General features: G+C 35.1%; 3 protein-coding genes across 7 annotated transcripts in view; 1 reads left to right on the forward strand and 2 right to left on the reverse strand.

Moving 5' to 3' along the window:
- alpha-Catr (alpha-catenin related) overlaps nucleotides 1-3,742 on the reverse strand; it is a 21,926-nt gene extending 18,184 nt beyond the window's left edge. For 3 of the 4 annotated variants that reach the window (XM_019048033.2, XM_019048034.2, XM_019048035.2), the window contains exons 1-3: nucleotides 3,607-3,742; nucleotides 2,174-2,363; nucleotides 613-773 (exon numbers count right to left, since the gene is read on the reverse strand). In XM_019048033.2, the coding sequence (XP_018903578.1) occupies nucleotides 613-773; nucleotides 2,174-2,363; nucleotides 3,607-3,696 (441 nt within the window). In that variant the 5' untranslated portion in view covers nucleotides 3,697-3,742. Of the gene's footprint in view, nucleotides 1-612; nucleotides 774-2,173; nucleotides 2,364-2,987; nucleotides 3,273-3,606 lie in introns of those variants that run through there. The other variant, XM_019048036.2, reaches the window with a different exon arrangement.
- LOC109034742 (protein PRRC1) lies at nucleotides 3,707-14,191 on the forward strand. 2 transcript variants are annotated; one of them, XM_019048039.2, is made up of 7 exons: nucleotides 3,707-4,040; nucleotides 5,185-5,320; nucleotides 5,998-6,236; nucleotides 7,527-7,635; nucleotides 10,060-10,221; nucleotides 10,738-10,927; nucleotides 11,622-14,191. In XM_019048039.2, exons 1-7 carry the CDS (start codon nucleotides 3,971-3,973, stop codon nucleotides 11,727-11,729), a joined length of 1,014 nt encoding a protein of 337 aa, XP_018903584.2. In that variant the 5' UTR covers nucleotides 3,707-3,970; the 3' UTR covers nucleotides 11,730-14,191. The 2 variants fall into 2 exon arrangements, with proteins under 2 accessions (XP_018903584.2, XP_018903585.2); XM_019048040.2 differs by having other exon boundaries at nucleotides 3,707-3,992.
- LOC109034741 (SH3 domain-binding protein 5 homolog) overlaps nucleotides 12,418-20,799 on the reverse strand; it is an 18,545-nt gene continuing 10,163 nt past the window's right edge. Inside the window, exons 7-8 of the mRNA XM_019048038.2 lie at nucleotides 19,972-20,295; nucleotides 12,418-19,363 (exon numbers count right to left, since the gene is read on the reverse strand). Coding sequence (XP_018903583.2) covers nucleotides 19,127-19,363; nucleotides 19,972-20,295 — 561 coding nt within the window. The 3' untranslated portion in view covers nucleotides 12,418-19,126. The remainder of the gene's footprint in view (nucleotides 19,364-19,971; nucleotides 20,296-20,799) is intronic.

Genomic DNA, 20,799 nt, shown 5'->3' on the forward strand with positions numbered 1-20,799 from the left:
TAAACGAATCAGCCATTGTCTTCAAACCATTATATTTTAAGACGGTATGTTGGAGTTTTTAGCCATCAGGCGTTAAAAATTCAGCATAAAGCTGAAAATTGCAATACAGAGGGGAAAAGCTCACACACAAGCACAATTTTCCCTCAAAGATATAAGCTATTTGGTGCAACACTAGTAACAACCATTCATATTTAAGACCATTATGCTTTAAGGAAAAAACCATCAAAATACTCTACAGACATGATTTACTTGGAACGTATTTGAGATGTAGCAAATTGCTTCAGGATTGGTTTAAATAGGGAGATGCTAGGAATAACTAGTTGTCAACAGTAGGATCAAAGCCTGGATGAATCATTATGTTGCAGTTGTTGTACAACAATGTTGCTTCAAGGATTCCGGAAGTTGGCGAGCGAAAATAAGCCCAGCTTACAGCACACAAAACAACTTTGAACAAAATGCAATTGTTGCTTGTTTTCTCAACATGTTGCATGTGTTGTCTCCGAACAAAATACTTATATTTGGTTATTGTTCCTGTATGAATCCTTAGCCTCATGGACTCAAATATTTGTGAGTCTAGGGATACCAAATAGGAGATACAGCATAATTTTTTACCTTATCTTTGGCTAATAGAAGTTGTTTGACAACAACAATATCAGCTAATAAGAGCACTCTGGTGACAGCACTAAGGAGACAACGGGCTGCTCGAACAACAGCTCCTCGGTCTGCTACTGAGTCATCAATTGATGCCTCACACAATTTTTCAATCGTTGAACCTGTGAATCAGGAAAGAAAAATTCGAGAAATTAATCAACCTCATTCAGTTTGAACCTCTCCATTAAGAGCACAGAGAAAAAAAAGGAGGTGTTTGCATTTCGGGCATCTTGGATGACCTAGGTCGGTACAACAAGTTTATCATCGATTTTCTTGGAAATTGTGTAATTTATGGAAAAAAGTCATACTATAAAAAGTGCTTGAAATTATATCATGAGTTGATTAAAGCAAAAAAATCGGACATTATGGTCCATTTTTCACACTTCGAATTCCGGATTTCGCTGGTCAGGTTGTACCGACCTGCGTCAGGTAAACAAACCTCAAGATGCAAATACCTCCTTTTTTCCTCTATGCATTAAAAGATACTATGTATGTTGCAAGAAAATAGTACGATCAGACATTTTGTCTAATGCTGAAGCAAATAGTCAAATATTTTTACTTATATCAGAATACTGATCCTTTCCCTAATTTCAGGCAAAATCATTATCATTGCTCCTGTGAGAAAGAATTATTTGTAAAAATGTGCATCATACAATGGTATTTCAAATAATTTTCAGCTCCTGAACAAACATTAATCTTGAAATCTTCAGCAAGTCATGAAGTGCAGAATTTTTACAACTTTATTGACATTTAAAAACATGAGAAGCATTTAAAGGGGAAGAAACAAGAAGAGTTTGAATATTTGATATGAGTTATTTTTCCCAAAATAGTGAAAACTAAAGAGCTCAATTTACACAATTTGACTATCTCCCTGAGCATTTGATAAAATGCCTGATCTGACTAAACGCCTGCGACATATACTTCACAAGAGGAATGCATAAATAACTTGAACAACTGTGCCATTTCAACAATCCTATAATTTTTCTTTATTGATGCTCCTTATAAAGATATTTTCTGTCTTGGTTTGTACACTTGAGACTTAGATTTTGATTTTGTCAGTGCGCCACTAGAGGAGGTCACCCACTGCATGTTTCTTTTGTGGAATTCCACGCAGAAAACGAAGCACACAACAGGGAGTCTGAAAATCACCTCCTGAACAAGATATAGCTGTTTACAATTAACATTGGTCAAATAGCAGAAATATAAATGACACCGTCTGTATGATCCAACTTCCATTTGATCAGTGTTGAAAATACTTAGGAATATCACATTCAGAATTCGGTTGCGTCAATCAAACTCTAGGTACGTAAGATTTGAAAGAGGAAACATGTGACATTTTCTTCGCGTTCAAACCTTGTCAAGTCGCCCATTTGATTTTTCAAAAAAACCTGATTCAATTCATCATACCAAAGTGTAAGTTATAAAGCAATAGCAATACAAGGAACTATTTACCCTGGATTCACTTGAAGTCAAACACTGATTTTGAATTATAAACATCCTTTATGCAGAAACAAAATCATACCTGCAGCTCTTGCTTCTTTGCAGGCTTGGTACATATCAGTCTTGATCTCCGGATTATCATCTGCTATAGTTTCTCCTACAGTCACAAATCTTTCAACAGCTAAATTCACAGCTTGTCCTACTCGCGCTACTGCTCGAATTGATCGTTCAGAGCAATAACCGCGCTCTCGATGATTGATTAGTGTTGAAATCTGGAAAAAAAGTTGCATCCAAATTATTGTAGACAAAGTTCTGAAAATGCATGCAAGTTACCTGGGGTGCAAAGCTTTTTTTTCTTTCTTTCGTTCTTTTTTCCCCCTTTTTTTCAGTGTTGCTTCAATTGGACAAAAGAGGCAAATGGACCATAAATAGTTTTCTTGATGCTTCTTAAAAAAAGCAAGAGTACATTCATGGTACTAAACTCATAACAGTAATGGCACATAAAAAAAAATGATTTGCAAAAATCGACTTTGTCTAAACCTACAGATTATCATTCTAGTGAAGGGATTGTTCATCCGCAAACTTGATGAAGCTCGGTATTCAGTAGTATTTTATTTGAAGTGAAATCACAAATCAGTTGCGACAGTTCTGCATGAAATATTGGTATGAGTTTTGAATTTGAGGTAGGGATTCAGGAACAAGAGCATGTAATGAGGTATCCTACGGGCAACAGCCCACAAAAAGAGGATTGAAAAGTGACGCAAAAAAAGGACAGCGATGGGATTGAGAAAGACAAAAGCCTGACATTTGATAATTTGAATAGGTTGATTAGATATTTTTCAAAAATGGAGACATTGAGCAAAAGCTGAGCTAGGTTGCGCTGTGCATATACTTACATTATTGTATCTTTCTGATAACATGATTGCCATTGATTGCCGAGACTAATTGTTCTAAGCACGAGTGAGATTGTTGAATAGAATAAAAATCATACAAAACGGACACTAGTATTATAGGAGGAAGACTTAAAAATATGGGATCTTAGGGACTACCGACTGGACAGTGATAGGAAATCCTCTTCTTGCACGCAAGCGTGCGCACTTATCAATCAATATAAATATTTTGAAATGCGCACCATTCTGGTATCGAATCACGATAGGATCGAAAGTCGAATATTGCAATATATCGAATAAGTCGATTTTCGATGCCGAAACAAAAATAAACGTCCTAACCTCACTCGTCACTCATCATCATAACAAACAACATGATAACAGCAAATGAATTACGTAAAAAGGACATTATATTAAAATTCAGTTGCTTCGCATAACTTTTTAGCAAATTTCGTTGAAATCTGTATTTCCTAAAATCCCTACGGAGGTGAGGCAAATCATGCTAAAAATACGAATGGGAGTGTCTGGGGAAGCCTCTTGTTGCTCAATTTCTTATCACGATTGGGAAACCTTTTATCACTAAAACTCATTTTCTATCTCAGAAATCTAATCAAAACATTGCACTTACTTGTTTCACCAAAGGAAGTAAAGTTCTTTCAATACTTTGAGTTTTAATTTCAATACTATTGTCGTCTAACAATTCGTTATACTCAGCCATTTTGATTGTTGCTGATTACAGAATTCTGTGATAATTTTGTCGTGGTTATTTTGACACTTCACACTTCATCTCCCTCATCTCCCCAGTTCTACGCACAGCTGTTCGTAATTTCGTGTGAGAAACTGTTACGCTCCCAAAATGTAAAATTTTCCTCGGAATTTTGCCATGTACTCCTTCAATTTGAAAGTGTTTTAATCATCTAGTTCACCAGTTTTCCAGAAAATACAATAATTTAATTTAGCTTCCTCGTTGTGCAGTTTCAAGTGTTGTCATCATGCAAGAGGAATCATCAAGTGGTGAGGCTGGTTTTGAGTTTATTGACAAGTCAGCTCCTGGTAGTCCTGGTGATTATAATTATTTTGCACTTCACTTTACCTGTACTGAGTATGAATTTGAAGTATGTTGAAGTTGATTCAAGAACTTTTAACTGAATGACGATCAATACAGGAATTTAAGTAGGTGTGCTCTAGCTGAAAGGAGCACACAAATTTTCAGTTCTCAGCACTTCGAGATGTGCATTAGCAATCGCAAAGCATGAGACTTAGAAATTTTCATCGCCAGGAAATGTGTAACATAGTAGCTACTCATGTAAACTCTTCGCAGTATCATAACCTGACAGTAATAATTTTAAAGACTTCTAATTATCCGTGAAGAACTCCACAGAAGGAAGAACATCACACAAGATGGTTTTAGAATTCTTTTTTTTATTTTTACTGCTTTAAATACCACACAAGTGGTAATCTTGTGCTTCCACTTAGAGCCCCGCCCCCTCCATCCCTATCATGTACCAGCCCAAGGCAACCGTTATTTGAGACCATCAAACTCGGGTTGCCTAGCCGAGAATCGAACCCAGGACCTCCTAATTATAGAGCCAGCGCTACAACCACTACATCACAGGAGGCCAACAGCTGTCAGAGTTGACGCGATAGAAGTTTATGCACTTTTAGACCGTGACAGAAGATTATGTGACATGAGTTTAGCATTGAAAGTAAATGCAAGAACCAAGAAGACAGATCTTCTGTTGCAGTCTAAAAGTACATAAACTCATCTGGCAAGGACTCTGTAAAGATAAAACAGGGTATCTAGCATTAGGATTTTCCCGATTCTATCAGGATTTAAGGTCAATTAAGATTTAACCCCGATTTCATCAGGATTTGAGGAAAAATCGGTCGTAAAATCAGGATTTAAGGAAAGTCGCCTCGTCCAATCTGATTTTTTTATCAAGCTTTTTCTTCTGGAGTTCTGCTTTTTAAGTTTTCTCTGCAAAAAATCAGGATTTGGAAAGATCATGAAATCAGGATTTAGCAGTCAAAAATTAGGAAAAATCAGGATTTCCTGAAATGGAAAAAAACTAGACACCCTGTAAAATCACCCTTCAGAATACCTTCAGTGGAGTAAAAATATGGGACTGTCAATTTTGTCTTTTCTCCTGCGTCTTCTTATAAATTAAACACTCCAATTGCAAAATTTTACTTTTTGGTTGTTCAGGTAAACCCAGCAATACACCGAATGTGTCCAAAAGTCCATTATTGTCGAATGTTCCTCCTCCATCAGCCTTGCCCAGTTTTGTCCCGGTTACCCCAGTCGTTTCTCAACCGCAGATGTTTCATCAATCAAGTTTCAAGTAAGTTCACCATCATGCATTGTGTTTTTTCTTAAATATTTTGAATACTATATACAGTATAGAGATGATGATAGAACAAAAATTTGAAGTAAATTAGTCACCTTGAGGTGATTTGTCAAGCTCAAAGCACATGGTCGAACTGGCATGCGCTATATCGCATAAATTAGGTCAAAAATCTCGGCAGATTTTGAATTTTTAGCAAAAAAAAGGATGATAGCCCCTGCGCATAAGCCTATGAAATTATTGTAAACCCAAAAATCGGCAAAATCAGAGAAATGAAAGCAGAATAGTGTTAGGAAAAAAACCTTGTATTTGATACAGACATCGATAGCTGAATTGAATGCAAGATTTTTTTCCTAACGCTATTCTGCTTTCATTTCTCTGAATTTTGCCGATCTTTGGGTTTAGATTGATTCTTTAGGCTCACGCGCAGGGGCTATCGTCCTTTTTTTTGCTAAAAATACAAAAGTTGCTGAGATTTTTGACCTAATTGATGCGACATATCGCATGCCAGTTGGACCACGTCACTTGAGCTTGACGAATCACCTTTAAAGAAGTCAATTCCATGGTCTCTGTAAGTATTCAACATGGCAATTGGCACTGTTTTTGACCCGTACCTACCCCTCCAAAATTTCAAACTCAATTTGTAAAATTCAAATGTTCATCCTTTTTTCCAGTCCTGTGTTCCCACCGAGTAAAACTGAAGGAAGTCCAGTAGCCCAAGAAGGTCCTAATGTTGATGAAGATGCCAATTCAGCTGATAACTTCTCAACAAATGCATCAAATCTTTTTGGTTGGATGAAAGATACCGTAAGCAGTAAAGGAGGAACTTTACTGTCCAAAGTTGCAGAGAAGGCCAAAACTTCTGTCGATTCGGTCATAACAACTCTTGATCCTCAAATGAAAGAATTCTTGTGTGAGTATTCTTAAGTTTAATGAAGAGACGATGGGTCCTACAGTCAAGGTCTGAGTTTGTATGCATTTTCCTGAGCACCAATCATGGCTCGCCTTTTGTCTCTGATGATTGCCTGCGGTCAGTGGAGATAAGGGGAAGTATTTGTCGTTAATAGGTAAATTTTCATCCAAATGTTTTTTACAAGGAAAGAGTCGAAGTAAGGTTTTATGATTAAATTTTAACTCGCTAACCAGACGTCCAGTAATTGATGGCTAAATGTGAAAAATACACTGTGAAAAAAATACGTGAAAAAGTTCCTCAATTCGTCCAATATCCAATCATGATGTATTTTCGTCGAGGATAACTAATTTAAATTTTTTCTCACAATTTTCAGAATGGTTTTTATATTAAGTGAAGGAAATTCGGAGAAAATTTTAACAGAAACTCTTGGTTAATAATCTTTTTTTCTTAAAAAAAAAGTGAGTAGGGCTTACAACCTTGCAATCTGAGATGCTCATGCTTTTTTTTTTACTACAGCCATCGTATTGTAGTTTTACAGGTCATGGAGCTTGTCGATAGTGAAACTGCAGGAATGCGTTTCTCACTTGTAGTATCTCAAAATCTCCACTCTAGTTTTATTTTTTCATAAGAGAACAAACACTATTGCTGAAAATTTTCTCAAAATGTTCTTCGTATTCATGATAAAAATTAGCATAGTTTCAAGGAAATGGCATTGAGTATTTATCAATCTTAAAAATAAAGTATGATAGGAAATCTGTAATGTTCCAAACAGAGGTATACGTTCTTGCAGTTTCGCAGTCAATGTGTCTTACAAAATATTTTTCCCTCATTATATTTATACAGCACAGGCAGAATTTTATCCTGCGGTCAAATGAAATCTCTCCTCACTCCTCTTTGGCCCCTGTGTACACTCTTATTTAGGTCGGAAAGCAATTAGCTCAGGATTTTTTTGCAAAGTAAAAATCTTTACAGATTTTAAAGAACTGTTGTTACAGAATTTTGTGATAAACACTGAAGATAACTTTTTTTCTCAAAAACAATAGGGAAGTATCCATCCGTAGTAAAGTCTGAGGAAACCAGGTTGGATTTTGAACAGAAACAAAAAAAACATGCGTGAAAATAAGTTGCAAAATCCAGCAATACTCCATTCAAGGCTACTCAGTCGAAGAACAAATGTTTTTGCTCATATAAAATTTTTATACTGATGTAGATGATACAGCTTCTTGCCATTTGTAGCTTTTCTTTAAATCTTTTATTGTGTTGTTTTCAACCCCTTAATTTCCTTGACAGCACTTGCGCCTGGAAATGAACTGGAAATTGTTGTAGCATCAGACAAGGAAGTAAAAATATCTCCAATTCGAGAGGCTTTTCAAAATATTGTTGGAAAGGTCAATGTCAGGTAATTATCTACATTACATCATGTATTAGATCTTACTCAAATGCTCAGTAAATACTAGAACAAGGGGAAATCAAAACTAAAAAGTCTATCAAAACTTCAAAAATGTATTCTAATTTGAATAGAAAAAAAAATCAGTGTTTAAGGAAAAGCTTGAGCAAAATTTGATGTAATATACCACACCATAAACGGCCCTAAGATAGATAGATGAATAGATAGATTTACGGATAGAAAGTTATTTACGTCAAAAATTTGAGTGTAAATTTTATTATGTTAAATTTAATTTAAACTGAAACTGCTTCTCATTTCAAAAAAGAAACTTGAGCAGCATACAAACATGGCAAGTCTAAATACGAGGGGCATTCGTAAAGTAAGTATATATCCTTATTTTCTCCAAAACTAATGAAGGTAAATTAAATCGGTAAAAATTGTTTTTACCGCCATACTCTCAGCTTTTCAAAAAGTCTTCGTTTTTTAAATTTGGTTCACCGGTCCGCGAGTGACGTCATTTTTCCCGCGCCCATCTCTCGTCACTGCGTGTCCAAAATATTCGAGCGTGGTGGTGGCGGTGCTCCTCAGAGGAGTACATGTTTTCACCGTAAAGAAGGTTGTAACACAGATAATTGGTTAAATAAACTTTCAGGCTTTGAATTGTCTTACCTTACTTTTCGACATAATCTCCACCCAGTTGAACACATTTCTGATACCGTGTTAGCAGTTTGCGGATTCCATCTCCAAAAAATTGCGCATCCTGCAGTCTTTGGAACCATTTTTTTACAGCTTCTTGCAACTCTGCGTCGGTAGAGAAATTTGGCCACCCAAGCTCTTCTTTAACGCAAGAAAAAGATGAAAGTCGCTTGGAGGAAGGTCAGGTGAGTATGGTGGATGAGGGAAAAGGTCCCATTTGAATGAGGCGAACAAGTCTTGAGTCACATGAGCCACATGAGGTTGTCTTGAAATAACAAAACTTGACGAGACAAAAGACCGGGCCGTTTTCGCCTGATCGCTGACTCAATTTTTTTCAAAACTTCACAATATCTTGCAGCATTCATCGTTTTTCCGCTCTCCAAGAAATAGATCAGTAATATTCCTTGAGCGTCCCAAAACACCGTAGCATGTACTCGTCTGAGGAGCTCCGCCGCACTCGAATATTTTGGAAATTTGGAAAATTGAGTCAGCGATCAGGCGAAAACGGCCCGGTCTTTTGTCTCGTCAAGTTTTGTTATTTCAAGACAACCTCATGTGGCTCATGTGACTCAAGACTTGTTCGCCTCATTCAAATGGGACCTTTTCCCTCATCCACCATACTCACCTGACCTTCCTCCAAGCGACTTTCATCTTTTTCTTGCGTTAAAGAAGAGCTTGGGTGGCCAAATTTCTCTACCGACGCAGAGTTGCAAGAAGCTGTAAAAAAATGGTTCCAAAGACTGCAGGATGCGCAATTTTTTGGAGATGGAATCCGCAAACTGCTAACACGGTATCAGAAATGTGTTCAACTGGGTGGAGATTATGTCGAAAAGTAAGGTAAGACAATTCAAAGCCTGAAAGTTTATTTAACCAATTATCTGTGTTACAACCTTCTTTACGGTGAAAACATGTACTCCTCTGAGGAGCACCGCCACCACCACGCTCGAATATTTTGGACACGCAGTGACGAGAGATGGGCGGGAGAAAAATGACGTCACTCGCGAACCGGTGAACCAAATTTAAGAAACGAAGGCTTTTTGAAAAGCTGAGAGTATGGCGGTAAAAACAATTTTTACCGATTTAATTTATCTTCATTAGTTTCGAAGAAAAAATATATATATATATATATATACATATACTAACTTTACGAATGCTCCTCGTATATGCTTAGAAAAACACAAATAAAAAAATTTGGTACAGTAAAAAATAATTTAAGATAAAATAGCCAAATATATATGAACGAATACAAAAAAAAAATGATCAACAAAAAAACTTGACATTGATTGGCAAAGCCTGACAGAACAGAAAATGAATTTTAAGGCTTTTACGACGCACTGCTACCAACTTATGCGTCTCGTCTCTGCCTGTGATTGAATCATAGCAGCGTACGCACTCAGTTCACTTCCACTCCTCGATCCTTGTCCTCTTGCTGCACTAGGAGAGGGATGTGTCACAGTATCTTGATTGCGTCATTTCAGAATTTTCTCTCCGATTTCTTTGGTTCAAAGGGGAATGTGTCAGCTTCATTATTAAAATTTTCTTTTTAAAGAATATTCTTCAACTACAAAAGAAAAAATAGCATGGAAACTTTCAATAAGTTGTGCCGAGTAGTTTTCCGAACAATAAATGTAATGACTAGAAATCTGCGAAGCTGCCAATTAAGATAATCCTGTTTCTGAGCTTAGCTTTGATGTTATCTTTGATGCAAAAAGATATGTTTTAACTCTGTTTTTCCTTCAGGGGTGTTTCATCTCAGCCTGAAGGGGTGGCCTCACAACCAGTTGGTTTTGAAGCTGCGAGCAAAGCTGTTTGCTCTCGTATCGAAAAAATCCGCAAAGAAGAAAGCTTTCATGGCCCAGTGGTAGCGATTGAGAATTTCATCGTGGAAGTTACACCTGGAAAGTAAGTGTTACGTCTGTCATCAATTGATTTCGGATGAGTAAAATTGATTCAATTAATGAATTTTTCATCTTCTCTCATATCAAAACAGTTTTCTACATGCGATATCCGAATAACTATAACTGTACACGGAAAAAAATTGAGTGTTGCTTTAGCATTTATAATGTTAAAGAAATGTGCGATAAGTATAAATCCTGATTTCTCAATTGAAAAAATGCTAGGTTAATTACGTCTACGGTTGAATGAACAAATACAATGTTGAGTTAGCATTATTTTTTATTGTAAAATCAACATTTGATACTTGTCGCACATTTGCTTAACAGTATACATGCTAAATTAACATTCAATTTTTTTCCATGTACTCTACAAGTGATTTTCAAGTAATCTTGGTAAAGTTCATCCGCCAAAAATGGGAAAAATCCTTTTTAACTCTACCTTTTCAGAGATCTTCATCACTAATTCTTTTTCATAAGCTAATTGTAACTTTTAAACCGATGTTTTTAACTTGTATCATCACAGATGGTTTGATGTGGGACTTGTGATGTTGAACGAGCTGGACAAAGGTATAAATTTAGAAACTTACACAGAATTCACACCCTTGCCTCTGGATATCGTCAGTGTGGCTAAAGATGACACTCCGCAAGACTACGAACACCTGTCTACAGGGTTTGCTGTTACTATCGGCAGTTTGATGGCAAATAACTTGCAGGTAAGGAGGCAATGGAAAATGAATAATTTCCACTATGATTTTAGGTTCTCTGATGTTAAGAGAGCATTGTGATGCTGCGGCCAACTGACCTGAAAAAAGACAAATGTGGTGAATTCCATGAAAAGGGACCTCATCGTTCGGAAGAAAATTTTCCTCAACTTTTTGCTGATGCATGAAGGAAGAAAATCCGGAAATTTTGGCACAAGTTTTCCCTTTGAATTTTGAAAATCGAAGAAGATAACATCCCTGAAGTTCCAAGATCAAAATTTGTAGGTTGTAGGAAAATGTAGTTCAAATTTTTGCAAAAAGTTATGGAAAATTTCCTCTTAGAAGATAAGGTCCCTTTTCATAGATCTACTCACAATACATGCAGTCATTGGGTCGTTGGAGCAACCTCATCAGCCGAATAGAAAGAACAACAAACATCAAATGAGAGTCATGATGTTAATGATTATATACTCACTACCCATTTACTCTCCATTTTTTCTTCCTCGTCTTTATTTCACCACTGTAAAGAATCATTAATATTCTCTTCTACAAGAAAGAATGTTAATGGATCAGAATTCCATCATGATCTTTCATTCTTACTTATCTTTATTTTTTGTCTCATTAGCCAGTTTCTAGTAACTAACTTTTTCTAGAAATTTTCGCATCTCTCTTTATTTACCAATAATTTTTTCATCAAAAATTTCAGGTCAGTCCAAATGAATGGCACTATGTTTATACCGGAGTATCCAGACGAGATATGCTACTCAACGCTGGGAAAATGATTGCAGGATTATACAAGAATACGCAATTTTAAAATGCTTCATTTTGTACTCTTGTCAAACGGCAAGAGAAATAAATTCTGAAGCAATTTTTTCTTCTCCTTACACAAATGGAGTGTACTTCTGGAATAGAAGGTCCATCAAGCTTGTGTTTGAAAGAATCTCCTAAATTTTATGGCTGTGTAAGTTATATCCTACGAATAAGCGAGCAAGTGAGTTGCGCTCCTCTTGTTGTAAAAAATACCTAGTTTTAGAATGTTTCTGAGAATGAATTTTTGCCAAATCTCAGTTTCATATCTAACAGAAATCAGTGCCAATTTATTCTCCTCAAGTGCAATCATCAGAGAAATCAAATCGTGGATACCAAAAGATATACAGGAAAAAGCTACAACCCAACTTGAATCTTTAAATCTTTTTGTTACTGTAATGCTAAAATTGTTTTTCACATTCGCCACATTGCAGATGTTCATTACGGTTGCTCATTTATTTTATATTGATTTGTCGTTTCCAAAATGATAAGGGTCACTCGTTTTTTTTCCACAAACATCATCGAAGGACACTACCAAGCATCCCCTTCAAAATATTAACTATAACGTCGGTGAAACTACCAGACCATGACCAGAGAACAAATCAATATCTTTCCTGGAAGTTTTCGCAGAGCTTTCTTCGTTTAGAAAAGGAAAATCACGAAACTTCTCAAGAGTTGACGTTGAGCAGTTCTCCTTTAAAAAATATAGTATGACTGGAAGTCTGCGATGTCACAAACCGAGGTAAATGGTCTGGTAGTTTCATTGTCGGTATGCAGTATTTGTGGAGATAATTTTGGAATGATACAAGCAAGCATTCTTTTCTTGCATTGCACTGGACAAACTTTCTGACTCATAATTAAGAACAGAATTGAATTCGGTTTGAATCTTTTTTCCCTCTAAACGCTCTCTCACACAGTTAAAACTATCAGTAACAAGTTCCGCTTAATATCAGTAGATTCAATTTTAATCTTTAGATAATTATTCATAATTTTATTCAGCACCTATAAATGAAAATAAATTATGTATCTGGTTTTACTGCTAAAAATGAGTAATGGCTTTGAAATGAAAAGAATTCGTTTTTCTGTAACATGTTAATTAAAGCGTTTCATGACACGATTAAATAATTATCTCCAAGGTTGCATTTTTAATTTGAGACGATCATGTCTCTAATTTGGTTTTTTAATTAAGAGGCAAGGTTTAAAACTGGGTCAATGGAACACACATCAGTGACAGATACCTATCAAATAGCAAACGGGCTGAGGTTGTGTGAGTAAGTTCAATATATCGACCACAACCTATCATCATCAATTGTTAACAAATATAAGGATTTTTTCCCTCTATTTGTTAATACACATTGAAAAGTAACTCTTAATGTGTGCATTTTTAGGAATTAGGTAGTTATAATAAATGTTTACAGCCTACTTGTTAAAACCTCAAAAACTTTATCATATTATAATCTTGAAAGTAAAAAATTCAGTTTATCAAAAAATACCAGACAGATCTCAGTCTCGGATATTTTTTCAGCTTAGAAGTTTTTCTGTCATTCTCGTCCTTCATTTTTCGCTCTGAGCTATTTTCTTTTATTTTTAAGCTCTTATTATTATTGAAAAACTTTTGCATGCATCCTGCAAAATCTCAGGTGCACAAGTGCAGTTTTTTTAAATAATTGAGATATTAATGATTTCAACTAAAACTAGTAGTAAAATATATTCTGTAAAAAAATCACCATGAAAATCCAATTTTTAAGCATGAAAAATTGAATTTAAACTTTCTTTTCGCCAAGAGGCTTCATGTAATTTTTAAAATTTGAAGAAGTATTTCTTGTAGTAGCAGAAACTGCACTTATGCGACTTGTCCTCCGAGCCTCTTAGTTATCAAGGATTAGGTTTTTACTAGATAGACATACTTCGATAAGATCCTCAACCTAACGATTTGATTCCATGGAACTTTGGTCAACTGAGGTAAAACTTGTCGGTTGATTCAAATTCATTAGTTTTGCCAAACAAGCTTGGCAGAGGTTTACAAAACAAAGCCTTACTTTTTCTTTGTTTTTTTATTTCTTTTATTTTGTAGCGCGGAAGCCGCAACCGTCGAAAATTCTTGTGTATCATTGGTGTAATTCCTTTTTTGTGTACATTTCTATGAAGACAATATTTTATATTTTTATTCTTTTAGTGGGACCGTGGGACTCTGTCTTTTTAGACAAACTGCACATGAATTTCAATTTTAACTCTCTTGGCCAGAAACATAAAAATTATATTGAGGTCTCCAGTTTTTTTCTTGCTTTTTAGAGTGGAACCTTTCACTTCATCGACTCCTTTGCACTAAGTAATTATTGAAATATTTTTGGAACATGTAGCATGTGCTTTTTGAATGGGGGGCAGTAAGTCACCACTGTCATACTTACTATGAAAATATTTTATCATTGTTGAATCTTATTGTGATTACATTCTTTTTTATATTAATAATGTGTTTTTTTTCATCTAGAATCTTCAGTTCTCAAAACTAAGTACCCAATCAATGAAAATTTAAAATGCTAGAATGCAGCTATTAAAAATCCTAGTAAGACTACCAGACAAAGGTACTTAATGCAAAATGAAGCTTTGACACAGTTACTCAAAAATAATTCTTTGGATATCAGAGAAAAAAAAGCATATTTATTTTCAGAGAATTATGCATATGAGTGAGATGCTTATCTTACAAAAACAAGAGTCATTGAGAGAACAGCAGTTTTTCATCGGGATAAATTGGATGGAATATAGTAGAAAGCTGAAGCTACGGCCCTAGTTAAACAGAAACAGAGATGTGACCGTAGAACAGCGATTTTTTCTGATAAATAGTTATCTATAAACTGTTAAACAACAAACTTGCAGTCACAGGTTATGATCCAATTTGACTATTTGCGCTCAAAAATTGAAAGTTAGTGAAAAGGGATTTTGAAAAAAGGTTGGCGAGTGCCAGTCCATATAAGTGTGAAAACCTTAAAAGGTTCGCAAAATGGCGAAGAAAAAAAAAAGATAGTCATTACTCTCAACATTTTGAGGAGTAAGAAGTTGTTTAAATAAGAAGGCCAATCAGGAAAGAGGGAAGGCTAAAAAATGCCTGCACCCCTCTCAAACCATTAAAAAATTTGAATTTTCTACACCTTGATAAATAAAATTTTTTTTCTGTAACTCATCAATTCTTAACTTACTTGTCATGGTATGTGAAACAAGTCATGGAAATCAAGACAATGAAATCACAAGGTATTGACGATAGTACAAAAAAAAGGACAAGAAAAAGAATTAGATCATATCATACCTCCTGTGACTGCGTGGAAATTTTCTTCGAGAGATTTTTAAAAACCAAACTCTGAAATTCCTGATTTCTTAAAATTAAACAGCAATTATCAAGAAGAGTTTGAGGGCAGCTAATACTCAGCAATTATTGATAGAAATGAGAAAAAATACCCGACTCATACAGAGTTCACATGAGTATGTATATATTTGCTTCCAAATTAGACTCCTTAATGCTGTGAGAAAAAAATAAAAGGATTTATAAAGTGTGGCAAATATGTCACAGCAGTTCAACTACCAAAAATAATTGAGAACAAAGCTGAATATTGGTGATATACACTAGTTCCAACCTAACAAAGATTATGTACACATATTTATACACGTATATGTCAACAACCTTCTTGATTTTTAGCATTAGATGCTTCTAAGCTCTGTGAACAAACATAAACCTTTAAAAAATTCACATATTTTCAACAGAAATGAAAAAAATTTATAACCGATAAAAACAACTTTAAAGGTTAATTTGCTTTTAATTTTAACCTTAAAAGAGAACTGAATATAGTTCTAGAGAACTAAAGCTGCAATATAACTCTTAAGCTTGGGAACGGCTTGAGTTTCACACAATTGGAGAAAGATATGAACCTAGCGTTAAGTTAATAAGGACACAGACTAGTTATGTTGATTTTGCATTACTGTACATGTTCAGATATTATAAGCATACAAGATTTGCTTCTTACGGATGTTTTAAACATCATCAAAAAATTATAAAACATTAATAAAAGCTGAATTTAGAGGGGTTAAAGCAACAAGAGATTGCAGGGAATTGGAAAACAAAAACTATTCTATCTGCTTAAACTTCCGGCGATTTTCTCGTTTTCATAAAGGACAAATTTGCTGATTATTTCACTTTTGGCAGTTGATTCTTACCGATTTATCTTTTCCCCATCAATAAATCCAACTAAATTGTAGTGTTTTGACAAGATCCTGACTATAACTCTATCTTGACGAGATCTAAGACTGAAGAGCCCAATCGCTAAAAAGATGAAGAGAGATTAACTAGTAGAAAATAATACCTAGTAAAGTTTAGATTTTGAATAATTCTTAAAGATAAATTGTTAAACGACTGAAATATTATGAAAGACAAGAAATTTTCACTAGAGTCAAAGGCTTTCAAAAAGAAAGAAAAAAAGTTGAAAAATTAAAGTCAAAACAGTATTACCCCATTTTCCATCGAGTTGGGCTTAGAACAACAGGGCATAGAGAGCCTCGCTGTTTTCAGCGCCCCCCTTGCTGTATAAAATAAACATAGATAAGCTTAATATGTTCAAATTGAAAGCTCACAACTCAATAGAAGGGATTTTCAAGGGGCCTTGGGAAATTCTAAAAAGAAAAACCCTGCAGTATGTTATATCCTCTTGCTTCAACTCCAATCTTAGTTCAAAAATCTTGGACAGTCCTGCTGTAACCTCTCCTTGAGAGTAAAAAATAAATACAAGAATAAATTACGTAAAACTGAAGTTAAACAACAGAGATCCAGAGGTTTAGATGCGCATTGAAAATTGCAGTCATACATGTTAAAATTAAGAAGAGAAACTGAGAGAGAAAAAAATAAATAAATAAAACTTAAAAATAAAAATATGCCAAAAGGGGCAACTGTGGCACGACTTTGTCTATTCTGTTTCTTGCATTTGTATCAGCAAAGTGTCGAAAAAAATATACTATGCATTCACTGCAAGTATTAAAAGAGATTGAATTCATTATCAAATTTATTTAAATTGATCAGTTGCTCACGGATGGCTAAACTCAGAAAACGTGATTGCAATGTCTTGTAATTTCCTTTCCTGTACCGTTTTTTGAAGAAAAAAAGGCACTTCATTGCGTCCAACTTTTGCAAAGTATTATTCAAACAAAGGAGAGAAATTGATCTTGCAAACGTCACAACTCACAAGTCTAAATACGCACTTGTTTATTTTCCCAAAACTCTCACAGTAAATTCTCTTGTTAAAATACGGTCAGTTTCCTAACAAATAATTGGAGTATTCCAAGAAAACCGCGTTATGCTATACCAGGGCGCATGGCTTCCATCTTCAGCCATCAATGTGTGATGCATTCACGTTTCAATGGTTGATACTAACTTACAGATCTTTTAAAAGTATCTAATGGCATTAATCCAAACACCAACTAATTCTGTAAAATATTGGCAAGAATAAAACTCTCTAAAAAACAGAATGGCGATATCTATACTGCTGGTGTGAAACAATGGTTTCTTTGACCCTGGCTTCATCGATTGTAAGTCATAAACAGTGTGAATGAGAGCATCATCGACTGATGAGAATAATTTTGAAAAGATAAACTTTTAGACTTTTTCGGTTGTAGATAATAACTTAGCCATGTACATAGCATTTGAGTGCGCAATGAAAATGTGCATCTACTAACACATTTTTTATAATCTCTTTTCATTAATATAAAATATTATTACAAAGCTCTTTCTATTATACACACCTGAAAACATAATTAGGTTAGGAGATTTTTTGAAGGAAATTTGTATGAAAATGCTTTACAAGCTCCACTGCTTCATTGTTATGGTACATAAGTCAATCAATGTTTTAATAACAAAAAAACTGTGATAAGAAGAAGCGTTTGAAGAGATTTTTGTTTGAAACAAAGCATGCTCATCAAAACGAAGATCTTCAAGGACAACGAGAGTACAAGTCTTTCAAAAATAATTTAGAAGGCATAAAAACGGTACATATTTTCGGTTGAAATCTTATAAAAAATTACATCCCCACAAATGAAAAATATCCATCGCTAAAAATTACAGAACATGGTTATACAGTAATACAGTAATAGTTTATAAAATCAGAAAGAAGTGTTTCTCGATTTTTTCCTTGCTGTACAGTTTCCGTAACAGCAATAGTCGAGAATTGACCAGGACTTCTCCCCCTCCCCCCCCCCAAGGAAAAAATAAAAAAGTACAATGACAGTCATATGGAAATTAAAGATCAATTTTCCTAGGACTTACACCTAGATTAGTATTGAGGAAAACACACTACTTCTAAGAAGCATAGTCTTGTACAAATTATTTCCCTTGATTTTAGCTGCGGCCATAATTAATACGTTTTCTGCCACGCTAGTTAAATCAGTAATGACCGAATGGTTCTTTATGATTCTAAAAACTTCTATTATTAGCAACCAACGTACCCTTGATCAATTTATTTGTGACACCAGAGCTGCTAAGTGCATACAATCTATACAAATTTTGCCAAATTAATTAGGTTTTTAACCAGCAGGTGCTGGTTTAAGCTCTTGCCCCTACATCAAGCATTCAGATGCTCGTGTTTTTAGGGATCATTCATAAATTACATCAATCAGTACGGAAAGAGTGAGATCCTGGTTTCAGCATGATGGTGATGTGACAGAGGAGTTGACACTGTGTGAAGCCTTGTCAGTATTCGTTCATAGCACTTATTTTTTGGACAAATATCTGGTAATAATATCCACAAAAAATGCTGATTTTTAGCATAGTGGTATTTTGTTTGAGGTGACAGTTGGAACTTGTTTCCAAAAAAACTGTTATTTGTGTTACTTTTTCTTGATCAAGGAGCAACCAATGAGAGAACAGAGCAGAGTGAGGTTAGAAACTCCGTAACCAATTCTGGAACCTGCTCAGAGCTTGTTCTGATTGTTGCGCATCAAAATGCTATGACAGCGTCTCCAAATTGTACAAAAAAATTTTCTCAATTAAATAAGCCCCACCCCTAACTTTTGGTAACCCTCAAACAAAATAGAAATGTTCCGAACTTTTGCAAAACAGTGACGATTGTTACACCAAACAAAATACGACTATTGCGTCACACAATGCAATGTATCGTAATATTTCAGGGGGTGCAGACATGCTGAATAGATGCATGACAAAGAGGAGAACTAAAACCTCACATTTTAAAGTGGCGTAATTTGTGAACAGCCCCTTGTGCATTCCATGGCTACAAATGAAATAAAAGCCAAAAAGTTGCAGCCGAGAACATATTAAAAGGTTAAATATCTATACACTTTAGAAAACTTAATAGTTAGACAATCGAGAATAACACAGACTTACTTTGATAAAAAAAAAATGACTCAACTTTTAGATTAATTTACCAGCCTTGCCACCTCTTCAGACTTGATGATGATGGAATTATTTTGATTAGGGGCTTGATCCGTAGGATTTGCATTACTAGTCTCGCTAAGACTCAGTTTATTCATTTTTTGATTGGCGCCTTCGGCATCTTTATCGGAGCTATCTACAGCTTCACCTTCGATACTTCCTCGTTCTTCATTAGGCATTGCTTCTAACTCTTTCACGCGTTGTTTCAACATTTCCAGGTCCTGAAAAAGAAAGACATAGCTTCATAATCACCAAAAAATAAAGTGTTATGACCAATATGCATGAAAAAAAAAAGAACAACGAAAAAAAACCATTCACTCAAGATAAACAATTGGTAATCACAAATTTGACTAGATTTTTAAGCAACAGAGTTAAGTTAAAAAAACGATATCGCCTAAGTGACAATTTCACCACAAATGAGAAAGAGGCTTTGTTGCATTTGATAGTATAAAATGCTCAAGCTGATGTTCAAAGTTTTCTCGACTTCTGCACAGAAGCACTGTAATGACGCTGTAAAGTGTAAACAAAATTGCAAACTTCCCTCGTCCAGTAAAATCGTCAGTTACAAGATAGGCCTACTGGACTTCATTTTGCAATTAGGAATTTCAATTTCCAGCTCAGATTAAAGACAACGAATGCACCATAAGTTTCCTTATGCACATAGGAGATTTTATAGATGAGCTAGTTAGTTCCTAATATATAATATATATATATATATATACATATAATGTAATAATAGCTAATAGTAATATATATTCTAATATATAATAATAGTTCCTGATTGCGAAATGCAGTCTTACTGTTCCTTAGCCATTGTAAAACAATTTACCTCTCTATATGAAGCCCATTCTGTTTCATCAATCTCACTGACAGCGGATGAAGTGGTGGCAGAGACACTCGCAAGGCTCCTCTTATCACATTTGTCAAGCTCGGTTTCATAATCGAGACTATTCCTTGAGATGGAGTTATTACTTGAAGAATATGGCACGGTGTAATCATTCATATTATCACAATTGTATGCATTGTCGATAGTTTGGAAGTATCCATTATACGCAAACGCTGAACAGGCTGCCATGTCATCTGATGCTCGGTCATCGTTTACTTCAGCTCCAACTCCTGGTTCACGAACACCACACGGACTCACATTGCCCAACTGAAAAATGAAGACCATCAAAATTAGCAAAGTGATTGGCATAGCACGCTTGTTTTTTAATAATGTGGTTTCGAGACTTTTTCTGTGAGTGAGGTCTTACGGACACCTTGAATTGAACATCATAAACAGTGAAAAATTTTCCACATTAAGCCTTTTGAAAGCCTGTCTATTTGAAAAAAAAAAAATCCTTGTAATTATGCTGCAAAATTGTTGTGCTTTTAAATTTTCTATAATACATAAAGCTCAAACATATGACCCTAAGCAAGTAATCTTATATGTACTTCCTAAAATTGAATCGGCTTGTGCGAAAACCGCTAATGTCCATTTTTTTCAATTTTGAGATTTTTGGGTTAAAATACTCTCGGAGGTCAGACACATTCATTAGTGTGGTGAAAATGTTTGTTCCTTGGGTTTGAAGCCTTTTTTTAGGGGAGGCCGTGGTCCGAATCATGCGGAAACCGCTGATGTCCATCTTTCGTTATATTCCTCATAATACTGTACAAC

The sequence above is a fragment of the Bemisia tabaci genome, chromosome 6, assembly GCF_918797505.1.
Source record: "Bemisia tabaci chromosome 6, PGI_BMITA_v3".
NCBI lineage: Eukaryota > Metazoa > Arthropoda > Insecta > Hemiptera > Aleyrodidae > Bemisia > Bemisia tabaci.

Bases quoted from the DNA above. Each gene is read 5' to 3' on its own strand.
- LOC109034742 (XM_019048039.2), top strand. From the start codon at position 3,971: ATGCAAGAGGAATCATCAAGTGGTGAGGCTGGTTTTGAGTTTATTGAC. The intron at 4,041-5,184 runs GTGATTATAATT...TTGGTTGTTCAG, and splicing joins GTCAGCTCCTGGTAGTCCTG to GTAAACCCAGCAATACACCG. The intron at 6,237-7,526 runs GTGAGTATTCTT...TTTCCTTGACAG, and splicing joins TCAAATGAAAGAATTCTTGT to CACTTGCGCCTGGAAATGAA.